Raw genomic sequence first — 20730 nt, forward strand, 5'->3', positions numbered from 1 at the left:
AGATGGAATGCAAGCCAGTCTACCGTTAGATTCTGTCTCTTCCTGGCTTTCAATCTTTGTTCCAATCTTTCCAATCGACTTCGCTCAAATGTACCATCTCTTGGAAACTCCTCATCATGTCCCTTTGTCCACAAATACCAATTCTCGACCTGCCTTATAGCTTCGGCACCATAACGGTCGTACATATGATGTGTACAAGTACCTTTTTGTGGAATCTCTGGTTGTCCTTGTGTATTCTTGCAGGCTCCATTTCCCATTCTGCCTTTTATCAAAGTAGCGTTGGATGTGTTGTAGTTTGTTCCTCTAAAGCTTCACTCGTACCTCCAGGAAGGATCTCTCCACCTGTTCAAACGGTGATTTCCAGAGAATCTCCCTCACCTGTGGCTTTTGCACAATCCAATCTCACAGATCAGTATTTGCAGATGAGCCAGAGGGTCAGTATGAAATGGGTGAATCCTCAGGTGTCCGCTCTGTTGAAGGGGAAATCATACAATGGTAACCGCACATATATATCTATATATAAACTCACCACCTTGCTCAATTTTCCAAGGTTGTCTTCACATTGATAATATCTCACAAAGATATTAAAGCTTCTTTCTTGAGACCGCATTTTCATCAATCAAACGATCAATATATTCAATTTAATTTATTCAATTCAATTTATCCAGTTAAATTTATTCAATTAAATTCAATCAATTAGATTAAATCAATCAACAATTCAATCAATTATTCAATTTCAATTAATTCATCAATAAATCAAATTAATCATTTTGGATGACTCCTTGCATAAGCCCTTTCCCCAATGATGTCAGGACAGGTCCATCCATTGACTGAGATCGAATCTCATCGGTCGTCACCTCTGGTTCATACCTCATGTCAATTGATGAATCACCGTTCTGTCCTAGGGTCATATCTGACATATTTCCCCATTTTGTCTGGTCTCCACAAATTTTCTTTGCAACCACTAAAGGCAACTCATCCTTCATTCGTGAGACAGCCAACATGGATGGCAGATATTAAAGTTCATTGGGAAAAATATCTCATCATTTTTCTTTTAATAGTACCCAAAATCTCTTGGCAATATAAATTTCGTAAAACTCCTGAAATAAGACTGTAAAATTCCTTCAATCATGCTAAATTTTGAAACTCCATCGCTTGTAACACCCAATTTATCCCATAGGGCTTGAAAGTTCTTTCCCAAGTTCATGCAATCATTCTGCATTTGAACCCTATGGTATCATTCATAATAATCATCATGATTTTATAGTCATGGTCATATCATAATCATCTATTTAAAACGAACATTTCCTTTATCACCACAGCTATGTGGTATAATCAACAATAGAATAAAACTGTACATAGCAACAGGCTACCTCATGGCCACTTAGTATACCTATTGACAATAAGTCATAACAATATCGAATAATCATTGAACAATTAAAAATTCGCTTCCACTGCTCCAGCCGCAGCATTCGTCACTTTGTCTACTCATCCGCGTGACCAAAACGAAATAAAGGGAGCTCAACCATTACACAGCGCTTTTAATGGCGCATGCCATAGGAACTCAATGCAATTTCGACTCGGCCAGAAAACGAGCAAATTTTGCAGGATGTTAACTGGAATTAGTCGTGAAAATATATCCAAAATACACAAAAATACACACCCACAAAAATAAACAACAAAACCCAAACAAACCCAAGGTCGACCATATTACACAATTAAATTACACCTTAAATTATTCATTAAATTACTCATTAAATTACTCATTAAATTACTCATTAAATTACTCATTAAATTACATCATTTCAGCATCGTATTGATTGCTGAAATGTTCATGGGTTTGAACACACCTTAAAAGAGGTATGCTTTGCGGTGTTGCCCACCTACCACGTTGAATTAAATTACATCATTTCAGCATCGTATTGATTGCCCGCAGAATACGGGATGATATTCCTCATCGATCTTCCATGAGGTCGTAAAATCGTACCTCCAGGACGATTTTTTGGATGACTCCTTGTTCATCACTTGTGTGAACTTCATGGAAGATCGATGGAGGTTCAACTTCATGGAGGTTCAATACAATGAACAAGTCCTTTCCAACTCCAACCTATCATCTGGAGCAATAGCACGCTGAGCATATAACATATGTATAGGCAATTTGCTTTGCACATTAGCCATACAACAACTCCCACGGTAAACCCTCCTTTACGTTCTGAGCCAGCACCTCCATCACAGCTACAAATAGTAGTGGACTTAGTACCGACCCCTGATGCACTCCCACCTTCACCTCAAACTCGCCACTGTTCCCGTCCTTCGTCCTTACAGCTGTGCGCGCTCTTTTGTACATTGCTATCACTACTCTGATCAACCATTCCTCCACTCCTAACCTCCTCATTGCCCATGTCAATACTTTGCGTGGAACGCTATCGAATGCTTTCTCCAGATCAACAAACCCAAGAAACAACTTCTTCCACTTCTCCATGTACTTCTCCTGCAACTGCCTCACAATAAAAAGCACGTCTGTCGTTCCTCTTCCTGGCATAAATCCAAACTGCATTTCGTCGATCTTCACTTTCTTCCTTATCCTCCTCTCCAACACCCGTTCCAATACCTTCATTCCATGCTCCAATAACTTTATCGCTCGGTACGAGCCACACTCTAGAGGGTCACCTTTCCCCTTGTATAGAGGGACGAGGGTACTCAGTTCCCAATCCATTGGAATGCGGCGTTCTTTCACCGCCAGATTACAGATCTCTGTCATTCTCTTCACACCCCAACTTCATGCTGCCTTCAACATATCTCCCACAACTCCTGCCGGCCCTCCCACTTTTCTACTCTTCATTGCTTTTATCGCTTCCTCAACTTCCTTCTCAGTTATCTTCTCTGCCGGTCCTAAAACTGGGTTACTCTCTATGTTGCCATCCCATTCATTCTCTGTATTCAACAGCATTTCCATATATCTTTTCCATCTTCCTTTAATTCCATCTGGGTCCACAACGATTTGTCCCACTTCATCCTTCAAGCAACTCACCCCCATCACATCACACCTCTCTTTCACTATCTGCTTTGCAATCCTGAATACCGCTCTCTGACCCTCTTCCGAATCCAAGCGTTCTCCGAACATTTTCCTACATGCCTCCTGCGCCTTTGCTACCACTTTCTTTGCAGCCTTATTGGCTGCCTTATAACGTTCATGCTCTGCTGTTTCTGCTCCCGTACCCTTCGCCTTCTGCCACTCCTTGAACTTCTTCCTCTTCTCGTCAATCCTCTTTCCAACTTCATCATCCCACCACCATGTTTCCGAGTGCCTCGGTGATCCTTTTATCCATCCACATACCTCACCAACGGCTCCCAACAGACTATCTTTCATTGACATCCAACCACATCATCCTCTACCCTACACAGCCTCTCTTTTAATGCCTCCCTTACTGTCACCTCTTTCAACCTCCACACCTTCATTCTTGGTTGGTACTTCACCCGCCTCGCTCGCCTCGCACCTTTCACCCTTATGTCGCAGACAACCAAGTGGTGCTGTGAAACAGCCTCCTCCCCCGGGATCACCTTTGTGTCCCGGAGGTGCCCCCAATCTCGCCTACACACCATCAGGTAGTCAACGGTTGTCGTCGACCCACCTGACGTATATGTAACAAGCTTATTATCCTCTTTCTGGAGCTGAGTATTACAAATGAACAAATCAGCTCCATCACTAAACTGCAAAATCCTTTCACCTTCTCCATTTCTCACACCATATCCGTAACCCCCATGAACTCCCTCAAAACCATCCATACTCCTTCCCACATGTCCATTTAGGTCTCCTACCACAACAACTTCCTCATCTTTCACGTTTTCCATCAGCTTCTCTATCGCACACCAGAACTTGTCCTTCTCTTCATCGCTCCGACCAACCTGCGGAGCATATCCCGAGATGACGTTCACCAAGAGCTTTCCAATCATCATTTTCACCATCATCAACCTATCACTCACTCTAGTCACACTCACCACACTGTCTACAAACTCCTCAGAAAACAGGACACCAACACCATTCACGCCCTCCAGGCACCCTTGCCACACAAACTTGTATTTCTGTTCCTGCCTACCCTTCACCATTCTCACACCACTTCCCTTCCATCTCGTCTCTTGCACACAACATATGTCCACTCTTCTTCTGACCAATACTTCCACCACTTATCCTGATCTCCCTGTCATTGTCCCTACATTCAATGTCCCAAACCTCAGAAACCGATCTCCATTTCGGGCTGTACCCTACCCATATGTAGTTGTAATTGTCATGGTTCTCTTTTTGAGGCAATGTTTTTTATGGCCGGATGCCCTTCCTGATGCCAACCCTCTTAGTCGTCTCTTACGACACGCAGGGATACGGTGTACCTATTCTAATCCAGGGTAAACACTGGGGAACGTTTAAAACATGGAAATTCTGGGGGGGAGGGGGGGGGGGCATCACGGCTGCGGGGGCCTCGTCAGCACCACGCCACGTTTGCCCGTTCAGCACCACGGCGGCCTCTGTCAGCAGCACACCACGTTTGTCAGGTCAGCACCACGGCGGCCCGGTCAGCGCCACACCACGATTGCCCGGTCAGCACCACACCATGTTTGCCCGGTCAGCACCACACCATGTTTGCCCGGTCAGCACCACACCATGTGTGCCCGGTCAGTACCACGTCAGCCCGGTCAGCACCACACCACGATTGCCCAGTCAGCACCACACCACGTTTGCCCGGTCAGCACCACGGCGGCCCGGTCAGCACCACACCCTTGGAAAGGACTTCGATGCTGTGGAGAGATCGAAGCAAGCCTCCTTGCTCGAGCGGACCGGAAGCGGAAGTCCATATATATAAGCACATATATATAAGCACATATATATTATGTGCACATATACAGACTTGGCATTTAATATGGAATATTTTTTTGTGGGGGTGAACTTACTTTTCAAGATGACTTAGAACCACAAGTTCATTGGAATTATGTTGAAATTATTCTAGATTTTGTTAATGTGACCTTTAAAAGAAACAAAAACCACATTTGACATTTCGAAGCAAATAAATTGATCCTTGAAAGTGATGTAAGCTGATATCGAACTCTATTCACGGACAGTAGTGTGTTAAACTTCTGTACGTTTTCCAGAAGTATCTCTTTATTTTGCACATTAGCCAAATTTTTTTTCAACAAAAACAAAAGCTAAGTTATGACTGGGATTACGGACATTAAAATTACAGTTCAGTACTTCGTGTAACCCCCCACGAGCATTCAGGAGAGCACGTACACGTTGAGGCATGCCGTTCACGAGATTTGCCAAGGTTTGGACAGGAATCGCTTGCCATGCAGTTACAATAGCCTGCTGCAATTCACGCACAGAGGCAGGCTGCTGGTCCAAGTTGTCGATTTGACGTGTTAATTCTGCCCACAAGTTCTCTATCGGATTCATATCCGGGGACATGGCAGGCCACTCCATATGCTCTACACCATGGTCAGCAAGAAAGTGTTGGATCATGCGAGCACGATGAGGCCGTGCATTGTCATCTTGGAAGACAAAGTTTCCTCGAAAGGCTGCACGAACAAATGGAAGCAATGTTTCTTCCAGAATGGCCCCTGTGCTTGAACTGGTTCAGGTTTCCATTCAGAACAACCAGGTCAGTTTTGCCCCCTGCATGAAAAGCAGCCCAAACGGTCACCCCACCACCTCCAGCTTGGACTCTTGGCACTATACAATCTTCGTTGTAGGCTTCATGCACTTGTCTGCGCACTCGGACGCGGCCATATTGACGATAGACCAGAAATCTAGACTTGTCACTGAAGATCACGTGATTCCAGTGTCCTGGCTGCCATTGACGGTGCTCTCTGGCGCACTGCAATCGGCGCTGGCGGTGTTGTCTGGTCAGACGTGGCTTTCTCAGGGGACGCCTGGCACGATAGCCTGCTTGAACCAGTCGTTGGTTGACTAGCCTTCTGGATACAGGCACATTTGTCAGTTGCTGCCACTCAGCCCTCAGCCGATTAGCTGACTTGGTACGGCCATTGCGGACGAACCGGTGCAGCTGGCGATCATCCCTCCTTGTGGTTCTGCGGGGAAGTCCTGACCTCGGTATTGGAGTAGGGACACCCCTCTGAGCATTTCGTTTCAGGATCTTTGACACCTGACCTTGATTGATGCCATACTGCCGAGCAATAGCACGCTGTTTCAAGCCGGAATTTCGTAAAGCCACCACTAAATGACAAACAGCATTGTCGAGTTGATGGACTATCTCCAGGGGAAGCGGCAATAACTTTTGTAGATGCACAGCAGTTGTTTTCCACTAATACAGAACGCAACAACCCTTATATACCCGATTGTGAAGCCAATCGTCAAATGTACCTGTCCGTACATTTTGTCACGCCACCTGTGATATAATCCTGTTATTGACTTCTTGCTGCGACAGACAATCAGTGACATGGTTCTTTTGACAAAGAAATCACCGAAGCGTAAAAGAAACTCACCACATTAATATACCGAGTTCAGAAAGTAAACCCAAGTCAAGAAAAAAAAAAAAATCCATATTAAATGCCAAGTCTGTATATAGGGATATAATATATTGTGGGCTTTCACTAAAAAATACTAGCAAATAATAACGGCTGGGTAGCAGAAAATGAGGTGGGGTTGAGAGGTTGGGGTATTAAATCAAGCCTCTCAAAATATCAGCACCACACCACGTCGGCCCAGAGCCTGGCGCGAAGTCCAAGGACATCAGCACATCATCCGAAAACAGGTCCGGTTGGTGCGAACCACTCGGTCAATGGCGGGGTAGCAGGTCCCGACAGGTCCCGACACGTCCTTGCTCGCTTGGCCCCGATGAAGGCCTCGCTGGGTGTTCTCCAAACAGAGGCAGAATCGCCCAAGCCGCGCTGGATTTCGGCGGTGGAAAGCAGCCACGAAGCGACGATATTTGGTCGGGCTGTAATGCGAACACCACGGCGGCCCGGTCAGCACCACACCCTTGGAAAGGACTTCGATGCTGTGGAGAGATCGAAGCAAGCCTCCTTGCTCGAGTGGACCGGAAGCGGAACCTTTCATAAAGACAAATGATGAATAAATGTGGGTTGCAAATGCTATATTGACAATTCAAATTTGGTTTGCATGCTCATTATTATTAGGGTACCAAGTCTTACTGCCTGGGATCCTATTGATTTTGTTGTTTATTATTGTACTTCCACCGTGACGGCCATTTTTCGGATTTATTCCTTTTAAAAATAATCTTCTCTGCAACCGCTTATCCGATTGCAACAAATTTTTCACAATAGGAGCGGCGACTCCTGTATAATTTTTTTAAATGATAATGATGACATCATAGGTCACATGGTACAGGTGCCAATTTTGGAAAACAAAAATTTTTGGACCTCTATCTCTGAAATCATTCCATGGGAAAAATGGAAACTTGGCACATTATCAATAACTCCCCACCGGGGATAATAAATGATGTCACCGATGCCTTCATCATGATGGCATAATTCAACAAATAGAACGCTTCATCCGATCAGTATGAACTTTTTGAGGGTGATCAAGAGATAAATTGGTTGAGAAAAAAAATTGATGATGTCATAAGTCATGTGGTTTGACAGCCTGAAGTTCTGGATCGAACTGTAGTTTAATTATATTTTGTCATATTTCCAGGGTATATACAGTATAAAGTTTATTTAAGGTGAGTAAATTATTTTCCAACTATGTAATTTAACAATACTTCGAAACAATTTGTATGTAATAAATTGTATATGTGGAACAACTATGGAATACAATAATTATTAAATAATATGTTTGGTTTTAATCAATTTTTAATTTGTAAAGTGGTGTATTCAATATATTCAAGTTTAAAAATGAACAACAGAAGTAGGTCCTCCCCTCTCCCCACTCAAGTCAAGGTAGAAGTATCACTCTTCCCCTCTCCTACCTCTCTCTCCCTTCTCCCTCCAACCTTCCCTCCTCTCCCTTGTGTGTGATACTCTCCCCCTTTCTCCTGTGTAATTTGCATGATGAGGTGGTGGGGGGAGGAGGTGGGAGGGGAGAATGCGGAAGGGGGGAATATTAGAGGTCTTGAAGTCACATTTTGCATGACATGTACAGTGCATTCAGAAAGTATTCAGACCCCTTCACTTTTTTCACATTTTGTTATTTTGCAGCCTTATGCTGAAATCGTTTAAATTCATTTTTTTCCTCATCAATCTACACTCAATACCCCATAATGACAAAGAGAAAACAGGATTTTAGAAAGTTTTGCAGATTTATTAAAAAGAAAAAACTGAAATATCACATTGACATAAGTATTCATACCCTTTGCTATCACACTTGAAATTTAGCTCAGGTGCCTCCCATTTCTCTTGATCATCTTTGAGATGTTTCTACACCTTGATTGGAGTACACCTGTGGTAAATTCAATTGATTGGACATGATTTGGAAAGGCACACACCTGTCTATATAAGGTCTCACAGCTGACAATGCATATCAGAGCAAAAACCAAGCCATGAGTTCGAAGGAACTGCCTGCAGAGCTCAGAGACAGGATTGTGTCGAGGCACAGATCTGGGGAAGCCTACAAAAAAAATCTCTGCTACATTGAAGGTTCCCAAGAGCACAGTGGCCTCCATAATTCTTAAATGGAAGAAGTTTGGAACAACCAGGACTCTTCCTAGAGCTGGCTGCCCAGCCAAACTGAGCAATCGGGGGAGAAGGGCCTTGGTAAGAGAGGTGACCAAGACCCGATCGTCACTCGAGCTCCAGAGATCCTGTGTGAAGATGGGAGAAACTTCCAGGAGGACAACCATCACTGCAACACTCCACCGATCTGGGCTTTATGGCAGAGTGGCCAGACGGAAGCCTCTCCTCAATGAAAGACACATGAAAGCCCGCTTGGAGTTTGCAAAAAAGCACTTGAAGGACTCGCAGACTGTGAGAAACAAGATTATGTGGTCTGATGAAACCAAGATTGAACTGTTTGGCTTCTGTCTGGCCACTTGAGTACCAGTTCACTGGTAATTCCCTGTGTGTCGCAAGAGACGACTAACAGGGTTGGCGGCAGGAAGGGCATCCGGCCATAAAACATTGCTTCAAAAGGGGACCACGGTGCCCAAAAAAGGACAACCCCTGCTCTGTGGGGAAAAATGGCCTCTAAAGGTAAACGACAACAACACACAACTTCTTATACTTTTGATTGAAAAAAAATTAATTGAGGAGGAGGAAGGAGGATGAAGGAGGAGCCTATACCATTGCACCTGAGCTCCTTCACTAACGATCCAATCCAATACCCGTGCCCCCGATACAGACCAACATAAAAAAAAAAAATCTTGCGCTTTGGTAGTTGTCTACAGGGGCCATCAAAAAGAAAGTCGTTTGAAGTCTCCTCACATGTATCATGCATGAAGCCTCTGAACACAGCTTGAAACATCTGTGGATTCATCAAGCTGTAAGAGGAACATAAATATTGAGGAATAGTACCACAGCATGCTCGGTCTGTTTAAATGGCAGAGAGGATTTCACTGTGCTCCATACTGTGGCTTTTGAACTCCCGATGGAATGATCATTGTGTATAATTGCTGAAATTATCGTTGTACAGTAAACTCATTAAAATAAACAGTATTTGGGATGAAATTTCATTTTTAAAATCCTATAAATAAACGATTACCGTTAAGTGAACCATTCTAGCCACAAAAGAGTAAAAGGCAGGATTGAGCACTTGAGAAAGTAGAGCCTAGTATATAGATTATAGTAGATCTGAGTACCATGTGTCTGTGTATATATATTGTAATGCAAATTTAGTACATTTTGCGAAGACGCTTCCAGTGTTCAGTGGGAGTTGAATGAATAAGGATCTTTGCCGGTGTAAGAGGAACATAAATATTCCTGGCTTCGTCGACCTTTTGGGCTGAGCCATAATTTTGTTGTTTTTGCTGCCCCATTTTCAATGTGTGGCATGGAAAATGTTAACCAACAGTTAACCTGTTGAAAATGGTAACCAACAGTTAACCTGTTGAATTATTACCTCTGCCACCGAAGTTGGAGGGAGGTTGTGTTTTCATGCCTGTTTGTCCGTCTGTCTCTCTGTCTGAGCAGGACATCTCAAAAAGTTTTGGATGTATTCGGACAAAACCTGGTGGACACGTTGGGTGCGTGACAAGGACAAATTGATTAGATTTTGGTGAAGATCGGGATAGTATAATTGTTTAATTAATAAAGTGTTACTTCACTATTGAGAGATTGGGGCACAAACTATATATGGCATGAGATCTAAAAAAGAAGTTGTGGACGATTTATGACAAAATTAGGTGGATGAGTTGGTTAGGTGGTAAGTGGCCTATCGGTGGGATACAAAACGTAAACTGTTCAGCCTGATGGAGGTATGCGCTCTACCGAGTGTCGTTCTCATTTTATCAAGTATATTGGCGTATTGTGGATGTGAGGCCTTCTTAAGTTGTGGGGTTTTAAAATAACAAAGATCATGTGTGTATTTCCTTATTCTTTTGCAACATTTTCGATTTTTGTTCCACCCTACCCAACCCTCTTTTGCATACTTACTTCATACAAATGAACCATTGTTTTCTTCTTGAATGTAATATTTTGTGGAGAAGTGGTGATATCGGCGAATCATGTTTGTGGGGCTTGCCGTGATGATCATCAGGTTGCCTCTATATGTGAAGGTTGGCTATGCAAATAGGTGTGTGCCATTTGAAACTATTTGTAGAAAAATCTTTGTGATGCTAGTGCACCTGTATGCCCTAGGGGTTCCGCGCAAGACCCCTGAGACATTTGAGTCGTGCTTCAGAAATTATGCTTGCTCTTCCCATTCCTATTCCATTCATCGGGTTCCCAAAACTGGTTGTGGTGCTCATTGTTGTGTTATTATGAAACGAGCTTTGGCTGCTCTCCGTAATCGTGATAACTCGCATGACCGCAAACGGAACTGTCACCGGACGGTTTGTAATTGCCATGGCTTTCGGTGACCGATGCATCTCCTCCCTGACTTGCTTCAGAAGACACCAAAAGCATTCGTGTTCCGCCGCAGGTTGGTGTTTGCAATGTTAGCTCTTCATCACATCTTTAGTACGTCGAGACCGGTTTATATCGATGATACAGAAACCTTGTTTACCTTTTAGAAAGCCTTGTGTGATGTTTTAACCAAATGAAATGATTTTTGGTTATGTTACCAGGTATTTCAACTGGAGTGTATTTGGATTTCGGGTGGACAACCCAGCAATTGAAGGTTTCATTTATGTGGTCATGCAGGAGTTTCCTGTTATGCCTCTGAGTTTTTATTTTCGGGAATGTAAAAGGGAAGGTAGTAAGTTTGGAGGTGGGGGTGAGGGAGGAGGAGTTGTGGCTGAGAATGGTGATGTGGGGTTCGTTGGAGCTGATAGTGCAAGAAAGTGTTTCTTCTCTTTTGTTGTGTTTCATTGTGTTTTTTTAATAACCTGACCACAGAGTATCTGTGATACTGTAAAACATGTACTCTCACCTTTCTTTTCAGATTGTATACTAGCAGTAACTGGGTAAGGAAGTGCAACGGTGGGGTGAGGGTATGAAGGGAGGTAGTGGAGTTGGTGTGGTGGTACGGGGGAGGAAGGAATTGAAAACTACATTTTTTTTGCTTGCAGTGTTTTATTGCTTGTCGTTGTTTTGGTCATTAGAGAATGTTATTTTGAATTGCATTTACCGTAAGCATATACATTACAGTACTGCTTATGTGGGTACCATTTATCGAAACCATCTTGACTTTGACATTTGTTGTATTTACATTGTAGTACCAATATAAACTGCTCAGGTTGTGGATACGAGTTGTTTTATTTTTTATTTCTTTGACAGTGCCAGAAAAAGACAAAAATGATGTTGAGCTTTCTCAAGAGGATCTTACTATTACGAAAAGCCGGGTAAGCAACACGGGCCCTGCAACTTCAATGGAGCTACAGGAAGACGTATGTGCTTACTTCACAGCGACGTTTAGAAATTTTGCTTACAAGATATGAGTCGACCTATTTCGCTTTATTTTCCTTCTTTCTTTTCCATGATTGCTGTGCTAAAAGATGAACAGTTTGCTTCTAGAAATTGGATGCTTATTTATTTAGTTCGTTGTTTAAAAGAACATTCTGTTCTCACCTGCAGTCAGAATCGGGATTGTTCAATGGCACGGAGAAGGAAATGTCACCTTCCACAAGCAAACTTACAAAGAAGGAATCGCTGAAGGTAATTGGTCATTTGTGTTACCTGTCAGCTGATGTGCAGCAGTACAGCTCCATTTGAAATGCATGAAGAATTTGTTTATTTTGTGTGTTGTCAACTCTTTTTCAGGTTCAGAAACTAAACTACAAGCAAGAAAAGAAACGAGCAACACAGGAATTGCTTAGTAACCTTAAGGATCCATCAGTTGTGATCAGAGCTGACTGCCTGAAGGTGAGATTAGTCGAATCTGCTTGTTGTATGTTTGCCACAAACATATGCTAACCAGCTTCCGATGAAGCAATCATTCTGGTGCATCACGCAAAGCAGGCAGTATACTGCAGTTATACAGTGAGAAGCAAGTTTTCCTCACAAATGGAGTAACCCCCTATTTGGAGGACTGAGGTTGAGATGAATGCCATGTGTTTGTGAGATTGGTTCCATAGTCGCCAGAGGTTGTCCCAAAGGACACGAAAACTAATTATTTTTCCGGAAACCCAAGAGGTGTGGTTGTGCAAAAGGCCTTTTATTTTCAGCCAAGTTAAATAGATCTTACTGAATGGTGAAAAATGTGTCCGTTCTGCTGGGATAACTTATTTAAAAACAGCTACGTTTTCTTTTCCCTAGGTATTTTGCTGACATTGGCATTTTACCTTATGACGCACTTTTAGACGTGGAAGATAATGCGTTACATTCTCCCCAGGGAACATGGAAATTGTTCTGCCATTTTGTTGAAATGTATTTTTCAAAATATAGAACTTTATTGGATAAGTAAGTGGTCGCCATTGGTGTGTGTGTGTGTGTGTGTGTGTGTGTGTGTGTGTGTGTGTGTGTGTGTGTGTGTGTGTGTGTGTGTGTGTGTCTGTGTGTCTGTGTGTCTGTATGTGTGTCAGAGAGAGATCCACTACAAGCTTTAGTTACTGTAAGAGAAAAAACTAGAACAACTCTCTGCCCACATTATTACTTCATTATACTACTTGGACCAAGTTTGATTTAAATCCCTTCAGCTGTTCACAAGTTGTCATGTTCTTACCTGACATGACCTCTGACCTTTTGATGCTATAATCCAATCAGTTCATCTTCACATCATATGATACCTGTACCAAATTTGCTCAAAATCCCATCACAAAAAAAAAAACATTCGGTAAGATAATGAGTTGGCGCAGCACCATAATTTTTACTTAACCTGACATCTGACCTTTGGCCTTTGACCTCATGACTCCAAAATCGAATCGGTTCATCTCTACCACATTATACATACCTGCACCAAGTTTGACTAAGATTCCTTCAGCCATTCTTAAGTTATCTCGGTAACAAAGTAATTGTAACTTAACATGACCTCTGCTCTTTGACCTCTTGACCCCAAAATCTAATCAGTTAATCAGAAAAAAAGAATTTTTTGCGACACTTCATTCTAAGGGCTCAGACATTCAAAAACTTGCGAATTCTTATCTTACATTGACCGTTCTCACAAATTTGAATGCCACCATTTCCAACAGATGTTTTTCTTCTTTTTTGTAACTGTATGGAAATGCATTTACTCACTTGTAATGAATACCGTTTTATTTGGCTGTAGAGTTTCATTAGTTTATCTTGTGGCTGGAAGTATTGTTGAGAAATTGCTTGCAAGTGGCATCATGTAAGTGCTTGCTTGAAATGAATGAATGAATGATCGTTTTAAGGCCATTTTTCCCCGCTAGGGCGGGGGTTAGCCTTGCGGGCCCCATGACAATCATGGTTCCCTGTTTGAGGCAATGTTTTTATGGCCGGATGCCCTTCCTGACGCCAACCCTTGGTCACGCTCTTACGATGCGCAGGGATATGGTGTACCTATTCTAAATCGGGGTACACACCGTGATCATTCATCCCAGCAAGCTGGTACTCAATTAGCCGACCTCGGAAGGATGACAGGCTGAGTCAACCCCCCTGGCGTTAATTCAGCGATCGACCGGGATTCGAACCCAGGATCCCAAGCCGGCACCCTAACCGCTAAGCCAACGCCAGGCTTTTGGTGCCAGCCGGCACCCAAAGGCCGCTTGCTTCTTCGATGTAATTACAATCTGACCACACAGCCTGGTGCAGACACGAGGTGGGCAAAGATAACAAAAACTAGCACGGTGAACCTTTGTTTATTCCTTATCTCAACACAAACGAACCAAGTTTAGGGAAAAGCATCACCTCTATACCCTCATGCCATCAAAGCTGTCCTTGTTTGGTGTGGTCTTTAAATATCTGCATGTTGGTGGGGACGCTTGAATATTTTGCTTGTTCAATGCAGCTGGTTGCTATACGAAGAATGAAGCAGGGTGAAACGAGACCGAAAATCTAACAGCGGCGTAGCCGGGCTTGTAAAATATTATAAACCACAAACACATATGATTAGCTTTTTAAACAGTTGCTAATGCTGTGTATAACATTAAACAAATAAATTTTGAGGAAGCCTGACATCCATCAGGTAAGTTTTATTTACAGAACTGAGTGAAGATCTACTGTAATCTATATATCCTCTCGTGGAAATCAATCAGGTCCACAACTTTGTCCCAATAATCACAATTAGATCTCTGGCATCATCCTGTAAAAATACAATCATGCAATAGATATCAGGATCTTGGTATCATACAGAAAGGTCCGATAATAATAGTCAAAGCAAGCGAGTCTAGCATATATGTGCGGGTACGTACCATTCAAGACTACAGGACTACATATCATAGTAAATGTCACAGGAGTGGCTCAGTGTCGCGGATGTCCCAGGTCTTATAGACGCCCCTCAGTGGTTTAAGCGAGTATCACTCCCAGGTTCAACTTTGGTATAATTTCACTACATTCTCCCCGCCGTTAGAACTATACTGCCGCTAGGCAGATCTCAAGCGTGCGTCAGCATTAATTGATTGGGTTGATTAATTTAATTCATTCCATGTCAGTCGGTCCACCCGTAGCGGTCGGGGTGGCGAACTACCCTGCCAGCTCGTGTCCGGAAACTACCGGGTACGGCGTCCCCAAGCCCGGAGTCCCCTGCGTCGGAGTAGCCGCTGGAGGCAGGTGTCGGAGGGGGCACCTCAGAGCCTTCAGGCAGGGGTGTAGGTGATGACAGAAGTGACGGCAAAAGTTCCATAGAGGAAGCTTCGGTAGAGTCCATAGACTCGTAGATCGGTTCGTCGATATCCCTATAAGGGTCGATGACCCCACAAGGGGCGAGATGGCGTACGGAGACAGTGGACTCGCGTCCATCTGCCGTCATCACACGAGCATGCTCGGGATTAGCCTGGAGTACCTGCACCTTATCTACAAAGGGGTCGTACTTGCTTGTGCGCACCGCTCGTTTGAGATAGGCCGGCCCCGGCTCAGCGAGCCAGCTGGGTAAAGATCGGATACTACCCGAGCTTCTAGGGTGGTGGAACAGTCTTTCGTGAGGAGTCTGGTTGGTGGCCGTACATAGGAGAGCCCTGATCGAGTTCAGAGCCACAGGTAGCGACCAAGCCCATTTATCGAGACCCCGGCCGAGGGTCCGGAGGCTTAGCATGACGGCCCTCCATATAATCCCATTGAAGTGTTCGATCTGCCCATTCGCCTGGGGTCTGTACGGTGTTGTGTAACTCGAAGCAACATTATTTTGGAGCAAATAACCTCTCACCTCCTGAGACAGGAACACCGCACCCCGATCGGTATGCACGTAGGCCAGATATCCAAACATAGAAAACAAATTCTGCAGGCACCGTATGACCGTGGCAGCCGTCATATCCCCGCACGTGTAAGCAAAAGGGAATCGCGAGTACGCATCAACGATAGTGAGCAGATAACGAGAGTTGCTCGACTCCGGCAGCGGTCCTTTGAAATCCATTGCCAATCTCTCCCACGGTCTAGTAGCCCTAACCAGCGTCCCCATGGGAGGGTTGTAAAAACGCGGTTTGAGTTCCGCACATATAGCGCAGTCACGGCAGATCCGGCGGATGTCCTCAATCGAGTATGGCAGATTACCACTACGCACAAAATGAGCGAAACGCGCCACCCCTGGATGACACATAGTGTCGTGCAAAGCGCGCAGTCCCTCCAAAGTTACGATCCCCGCGCACGTAGCCAGCCTTGATAAGGCGTCGGCGACCAGGTTATCCTTCCCCGGGCGTTATTTGATGGTGTAGCAGAAGTCGGCGAGTTCGATACGCCAGCGAGTGATTTTCTCATTCTTAATACGTTGAGCATGTAAGGTGTCGTACATGAACGCAACGCTTTGTTGGTCCGTGATGATTTGGAAGCATCGCCCGAGTAAGTACGGTCGCCATCGCCGAATCGACTCGACGATCGCGTACGCTTCCTTTTCGACAGACGAATGCCTCCGCTCAGCGGAGGTGAGAGTCCGCGAAAAGAAAGCCACAGGGCTCCCCCCTTGGGAGAGAGTCGCCGCTATCGCATGATCCGAGGCTGTTGTTGTTGTTGTTGTTGTTGTATAGCTCTGGATAGTTCTCTGGAACAAGCCCGCGAAGGTGTCAGCCGACAGATCTCGCAGGAGCGATGCAGAGATCCCTCACATCCAAGATGATGTACCCCCACCTTTACAAAGTCAGGACCATGACAGAGTTGGAGAGAGAATCGAGAGCGGGGGGGGGGGGGGGGGGAGAGGGAGATGAGGGAGATGAGGGAGATGAGAGAGAGAGTAGAGGGAGGGAGGGAGGGGGAGAGAGAGAGTAGAGGGAGGGAGGGGGAGAAAGAGGAGAGGGAGGGAGGGGGAGAAAGAGGAGAGGGAGGGAGGGGGAGAAAGAGGAGAGGGAGGGAGGGGGAGAAAGAGGAGAGGGAGGGAGGGAGGGGGAGAAAGAGGAGAGGGAGGGAGGAAGGGGGAGAAAGAGGAGAGGGAGGAAGGGGGAGAAAGAGGAGAGGGAGGGAGGGGGAGAAAGAGGAGAGGGAGGGAGGGGGAGAAAGAGGAGAGGGAGGGAGGGGGAGAAAGAGGAGAGGGAGGGAGGGGGAGAAAGAGGAGAGGGAGGGAGGGGGAGAAAGAGGAGAGGGAGGGAGGGGGAGAAAGAGGAGAGGGAGGGAGGGGGAGAAAGAGGAGAGGGAGGGAGGGGGAGAAAGAGGAGAGGGAGGGAGGGGGAGAAAGAGGAGAGGGAGGGAGGGGGAGAAAGAGGAGAAAGGGAAGAGAGAGGTGAGGGAGAGAGGAGAGACAGGAGAGATGAGGGAAAGGGCTGGTCCATGGGGACTGATCGGCACTCTGACTGTGACCGCGCTGCCCTGATGAATCCAGGCAGCAGGGAAGATTGGGAAAGCTTTGGCCAACGACTTGCGTTGGAGGTGCAACCACCGTGAAGCGGCATCCCAGTTGTTGTTGGTGTGTTGCCCCGGTCAGTTCTGGTTGAACAGACCAGAGACACAGAGATATCCAATTGATCTCACAGGAGCAACCCAGAGATCCCTCACATCCAAGATGTGCTCTTGCCTCTGTGAAGCCAGGACTGCGCAGTCTTCCATGATGTGTTTTATTGCGTGTGGAGTCTATGGTCAGTGGTGTCGTTCAGTCTTTTTTTGTAGTGCAAAAGTTGTGGGTGCTGTCCACAGCAAAGGTGTGAAAGATAAACATGTGACATCTGGGGAGTAATTTCTCTGTGTCATCAATGGGTGAGAGCTTTGGGTCCACGTGGTTTATTGTGTTAATGGTGATGTCTGTGTGGATCTGTTTTTTGTAGATTCCCTTGTTTGGTTGGGGGATGTTATAAAAAATGTCACTTTAGTGTCTTTATCTTGTAGTTTTAATGTGTCTAGGGCCTGTGGATAGTTGCACATGTCGTGGCATGGGTGATTGGGGTTGGCATTTGCCATTGCAAGGAACTGTGCGCCTCTCATATCTAAGTGGTCTTTGATTTTTAACATTTTTACTTGTGTGTGTAGGTGCTCGATGGGTGTTGTTGATGTGCAACATGTGATGATGTGAAGGGCTTTGCCTTGTATGGTCTGTAGGGTGTTGGGATGTGGGTTTGACAGGCCGGAGGCCCAAGATGAGCTGGCATAGTTGATGACTGATCTAACGTACTGTTTGTATGTTCGTGATGTTGTTTCTTTGTGATGTCTGAAGACGATGCCTGTGAGTGCCCTAAGTGTGTTCAGCCTTGGTGGGCGCATGTTTTTTAATAGTTGTGATGTGATCGGAGAACAACATGGATGTGTCAAAAGTGACGCCGAGTATTTTTGTTTGGTGTGTGTGTGGGATAGGGATGTTGTTCAGTGTGATGTGTGGTGCAGCACTGTTTGTGGTTGCTGTTATTACCTCCACCACCGAGGGTGGATGGAAGTTATGTTTTCACCCATGGCTGTTTGTCTGTTTGTGAACAGAATATGTCAAAAAGTTGTGGACGGATTTGGACAAAACTTGGCGGAAAGGTTGGGTATGTGACAAGGAAGAATTGATTTAATTTTGGTGAAGATTCGAATCCGGATCCGGATCCGGATGAAATTATTTTTTAAGTGAATCCTCACCATTGATTGATGGGGTCAAAAACCACGATAGTTCAAAAGGTTGTGGATGAGTTATGATAAAACTAGGTGGATGAGTTGGTTAGGTGACAAGACCAAGCCGATTAGATTTTGTTTCAGGTTCAGATCCAGATCTGACCTATCAGTGGATACAAAACGTAAACTCTTCAGCCTGGCGGAGGTGTGCGCTCTACCGAGTGCCGTTCTATTTGTTGTTGTTGTTGTTTGTGTGTTCCTTCCGTGAACTTTGATATTATTTCTATTGGTTTGATAAGCATTACTACATATGATTTTGGGTACTCCTGCTGTGTTCTTCGAAAGGGTTTCTCCTGTCTTATAATAATAAATATTAGCGTTGGAACTGTTACATTAAAGCTCATTGTCCCGTTTCTTCTTCCTTAATCCTTGAAACATGGGCTTTTCAAACAAGCATTTTTATGATTAAACGGATACTAATTTTCGGTCCAGGTAAATTGATTATTACCCTTCCAATGGTACCATTTTTATTATTCTACAACAACAGGACCCCTTTTGAATGAAGCTTGATGCACGCGCACACACACACACACACACACACACACACACACACACACACACACACACACACACGAACTCAGCCAGGAGCACATAGCGACGAGTGTAGGACTTACTGAGTATGTGAAATGCTCAACAGACTATCGGATGCAATTTGTAAACAAACATGAACACAACAAACCTGAAAAAGTATCCTTAACTCATCTTACAAAGTATTTCCATTAACAGGTGCAAATAGAAGATGCCGCACAGGAAACTGAAACGGCATCAAATACAGCCCCAACAATAGCAAAAAAGCTAAAATAAATATATAAAAAGAAATATCAAGAAATATACACCAATAACTGGGAGAATGACAAAAGAGCAGGAAAATACAAAAAAAGAATTGGACAGAGTGGGGATAGACAACGAAGTATCATTGGAATGGCTAAGAAGAGGTCAGCTCAACAGGGATGGTGAACGAATCATAATAAATGCCAAAGATCAAGGACACTACAAACAACAACAACAACAACAACATGCATTTTAAGGCCATTTTCCCTGCTAGAGCGGGGGTTAGCCTTGCGGTCCCCAGGACAATCTTCTCCATTTTGCCCTATTTTCTGCATCTCTCCTTGTTAACCCCCTTGCCCGCATTTCTTCTTCCACCATTTTTAGCCAAGTCTTTCTCGGTCTTCCCCGTCCTCTACTTCCTTCTCCATTCCTTTCCATCACTCTTCTCAACCAGTCACTTTTATCCTTCCTCAACACATGACCAAACCATCTCAACTTGTTCCTCTTCACAGCATCAATCACAGGCTCTATTCCCATCATCTTTCGCAATTCATCATTTGTCTCCCTCTCTCTCAACGATACTCCGCACATCCACCGAACCATTCGCATTTCCACCCTTTCCAGCCTTCGTTGCTGCTCTACGTTCATTACCCATGTCTCGCTCCCATAAATCATAACACTTCTCACACATGCAGCATACACCTTTCCCTTCAGCTTCAACGACACTCCCCTCCTCATCAGCACGCCACTCAGTTCCCGAAACTTCTTCCATGCACATCTCACTCTCGCAACCGTTGCCAAGTCTGATCCACCTTCTCCATTCAGCACATCTGCGAGGTAGCGAAATGTTTTCACACCTTCCAGCTTCACGCCGTCTCCAAGATCCAACTCAACATTTCCTCCATCTGCAGCTCCCTCTGTGCACACCTTACATTTGAATGTAGCTGCCACACTGGTTAATGACCCTCTCAGACCACTACATTTTTGATGAACCCACTCAGCGCACATTGTACATTGAATGGAGTTCACTCCGACACCCTTCCTACACACAGCGCACATGGCCACTTCCCAGTTCTTTCCACCTCACCACATGCTTTACCACTTGCCATCACCTTCGTCTTTCCGATATTCACCTTCAGACCTTTTGTCTCCATACATTCCTTCCACTTGTAAGGACACTCCACCATAGGATTTAAAAAGATGGCGGGACTCAGCCAGACGGACAAGTGTGGATTCTGTAAGACAGAAACAGAAAGTACCAGTCACCTCATCACAAGTAGC

General features: G+C 44.7%; 1 protein-coding gene across 11 annotated transcripts in view; it reads left to right on the forward strand.

The window, feature by feature from the left end:
• LOC137412121 (oxysterol-binding protein-related protein 8) overlaps window positions 1-20730 on the forward strand; it is a 199543-nt gene that overhangs the window by 81509 nt on the left and 97304 nt on the right. For 7 of the 11 annotated variants that reach the window (XR_013621788.1, XM_078769775.1, XM_078769773.1 and 4 more), the window contains exons 4-6: window positions 11839-11948; window positions 12136-12216; window positions 12322-12423. Coding sequence is in view for 10 of the 11 variants with exons in the window: in XM_078769775.1 (XP_078625901.1) it covers window positions 11839-11948; window positions 12136-12216; window positions 12322-12423 (293 nt within the window). In the remaining variant the exon portion in view is untranslated. Of the gene's footprint in view, window positions 1-11379; window positions 11526-11838; window positions 11949-12135; window positions 12217-12321; window positions 12424-20730 lie in introns of those variants that run through there. The other 4 variants (XM_078769778.1, XM_078769772.1, XM_078769780.1 and 1 more) reach the window with 3 other exon arrangements.

Source organism: Myxine glutinosa, chromosome 1 (genome assembly GCF_964187855.1).
Source record: "Myxine glutinosa chromosome 1, kmMyxGlut1.1, whole genome shotgun sequence".
In the NCBI taxonomy this organism is placed as follows: Eukaryota; Metazoa; Chordata; class Myxini; order Myxiniformes; family Myxinidae; genus Myxine; species Myxine glutinosa.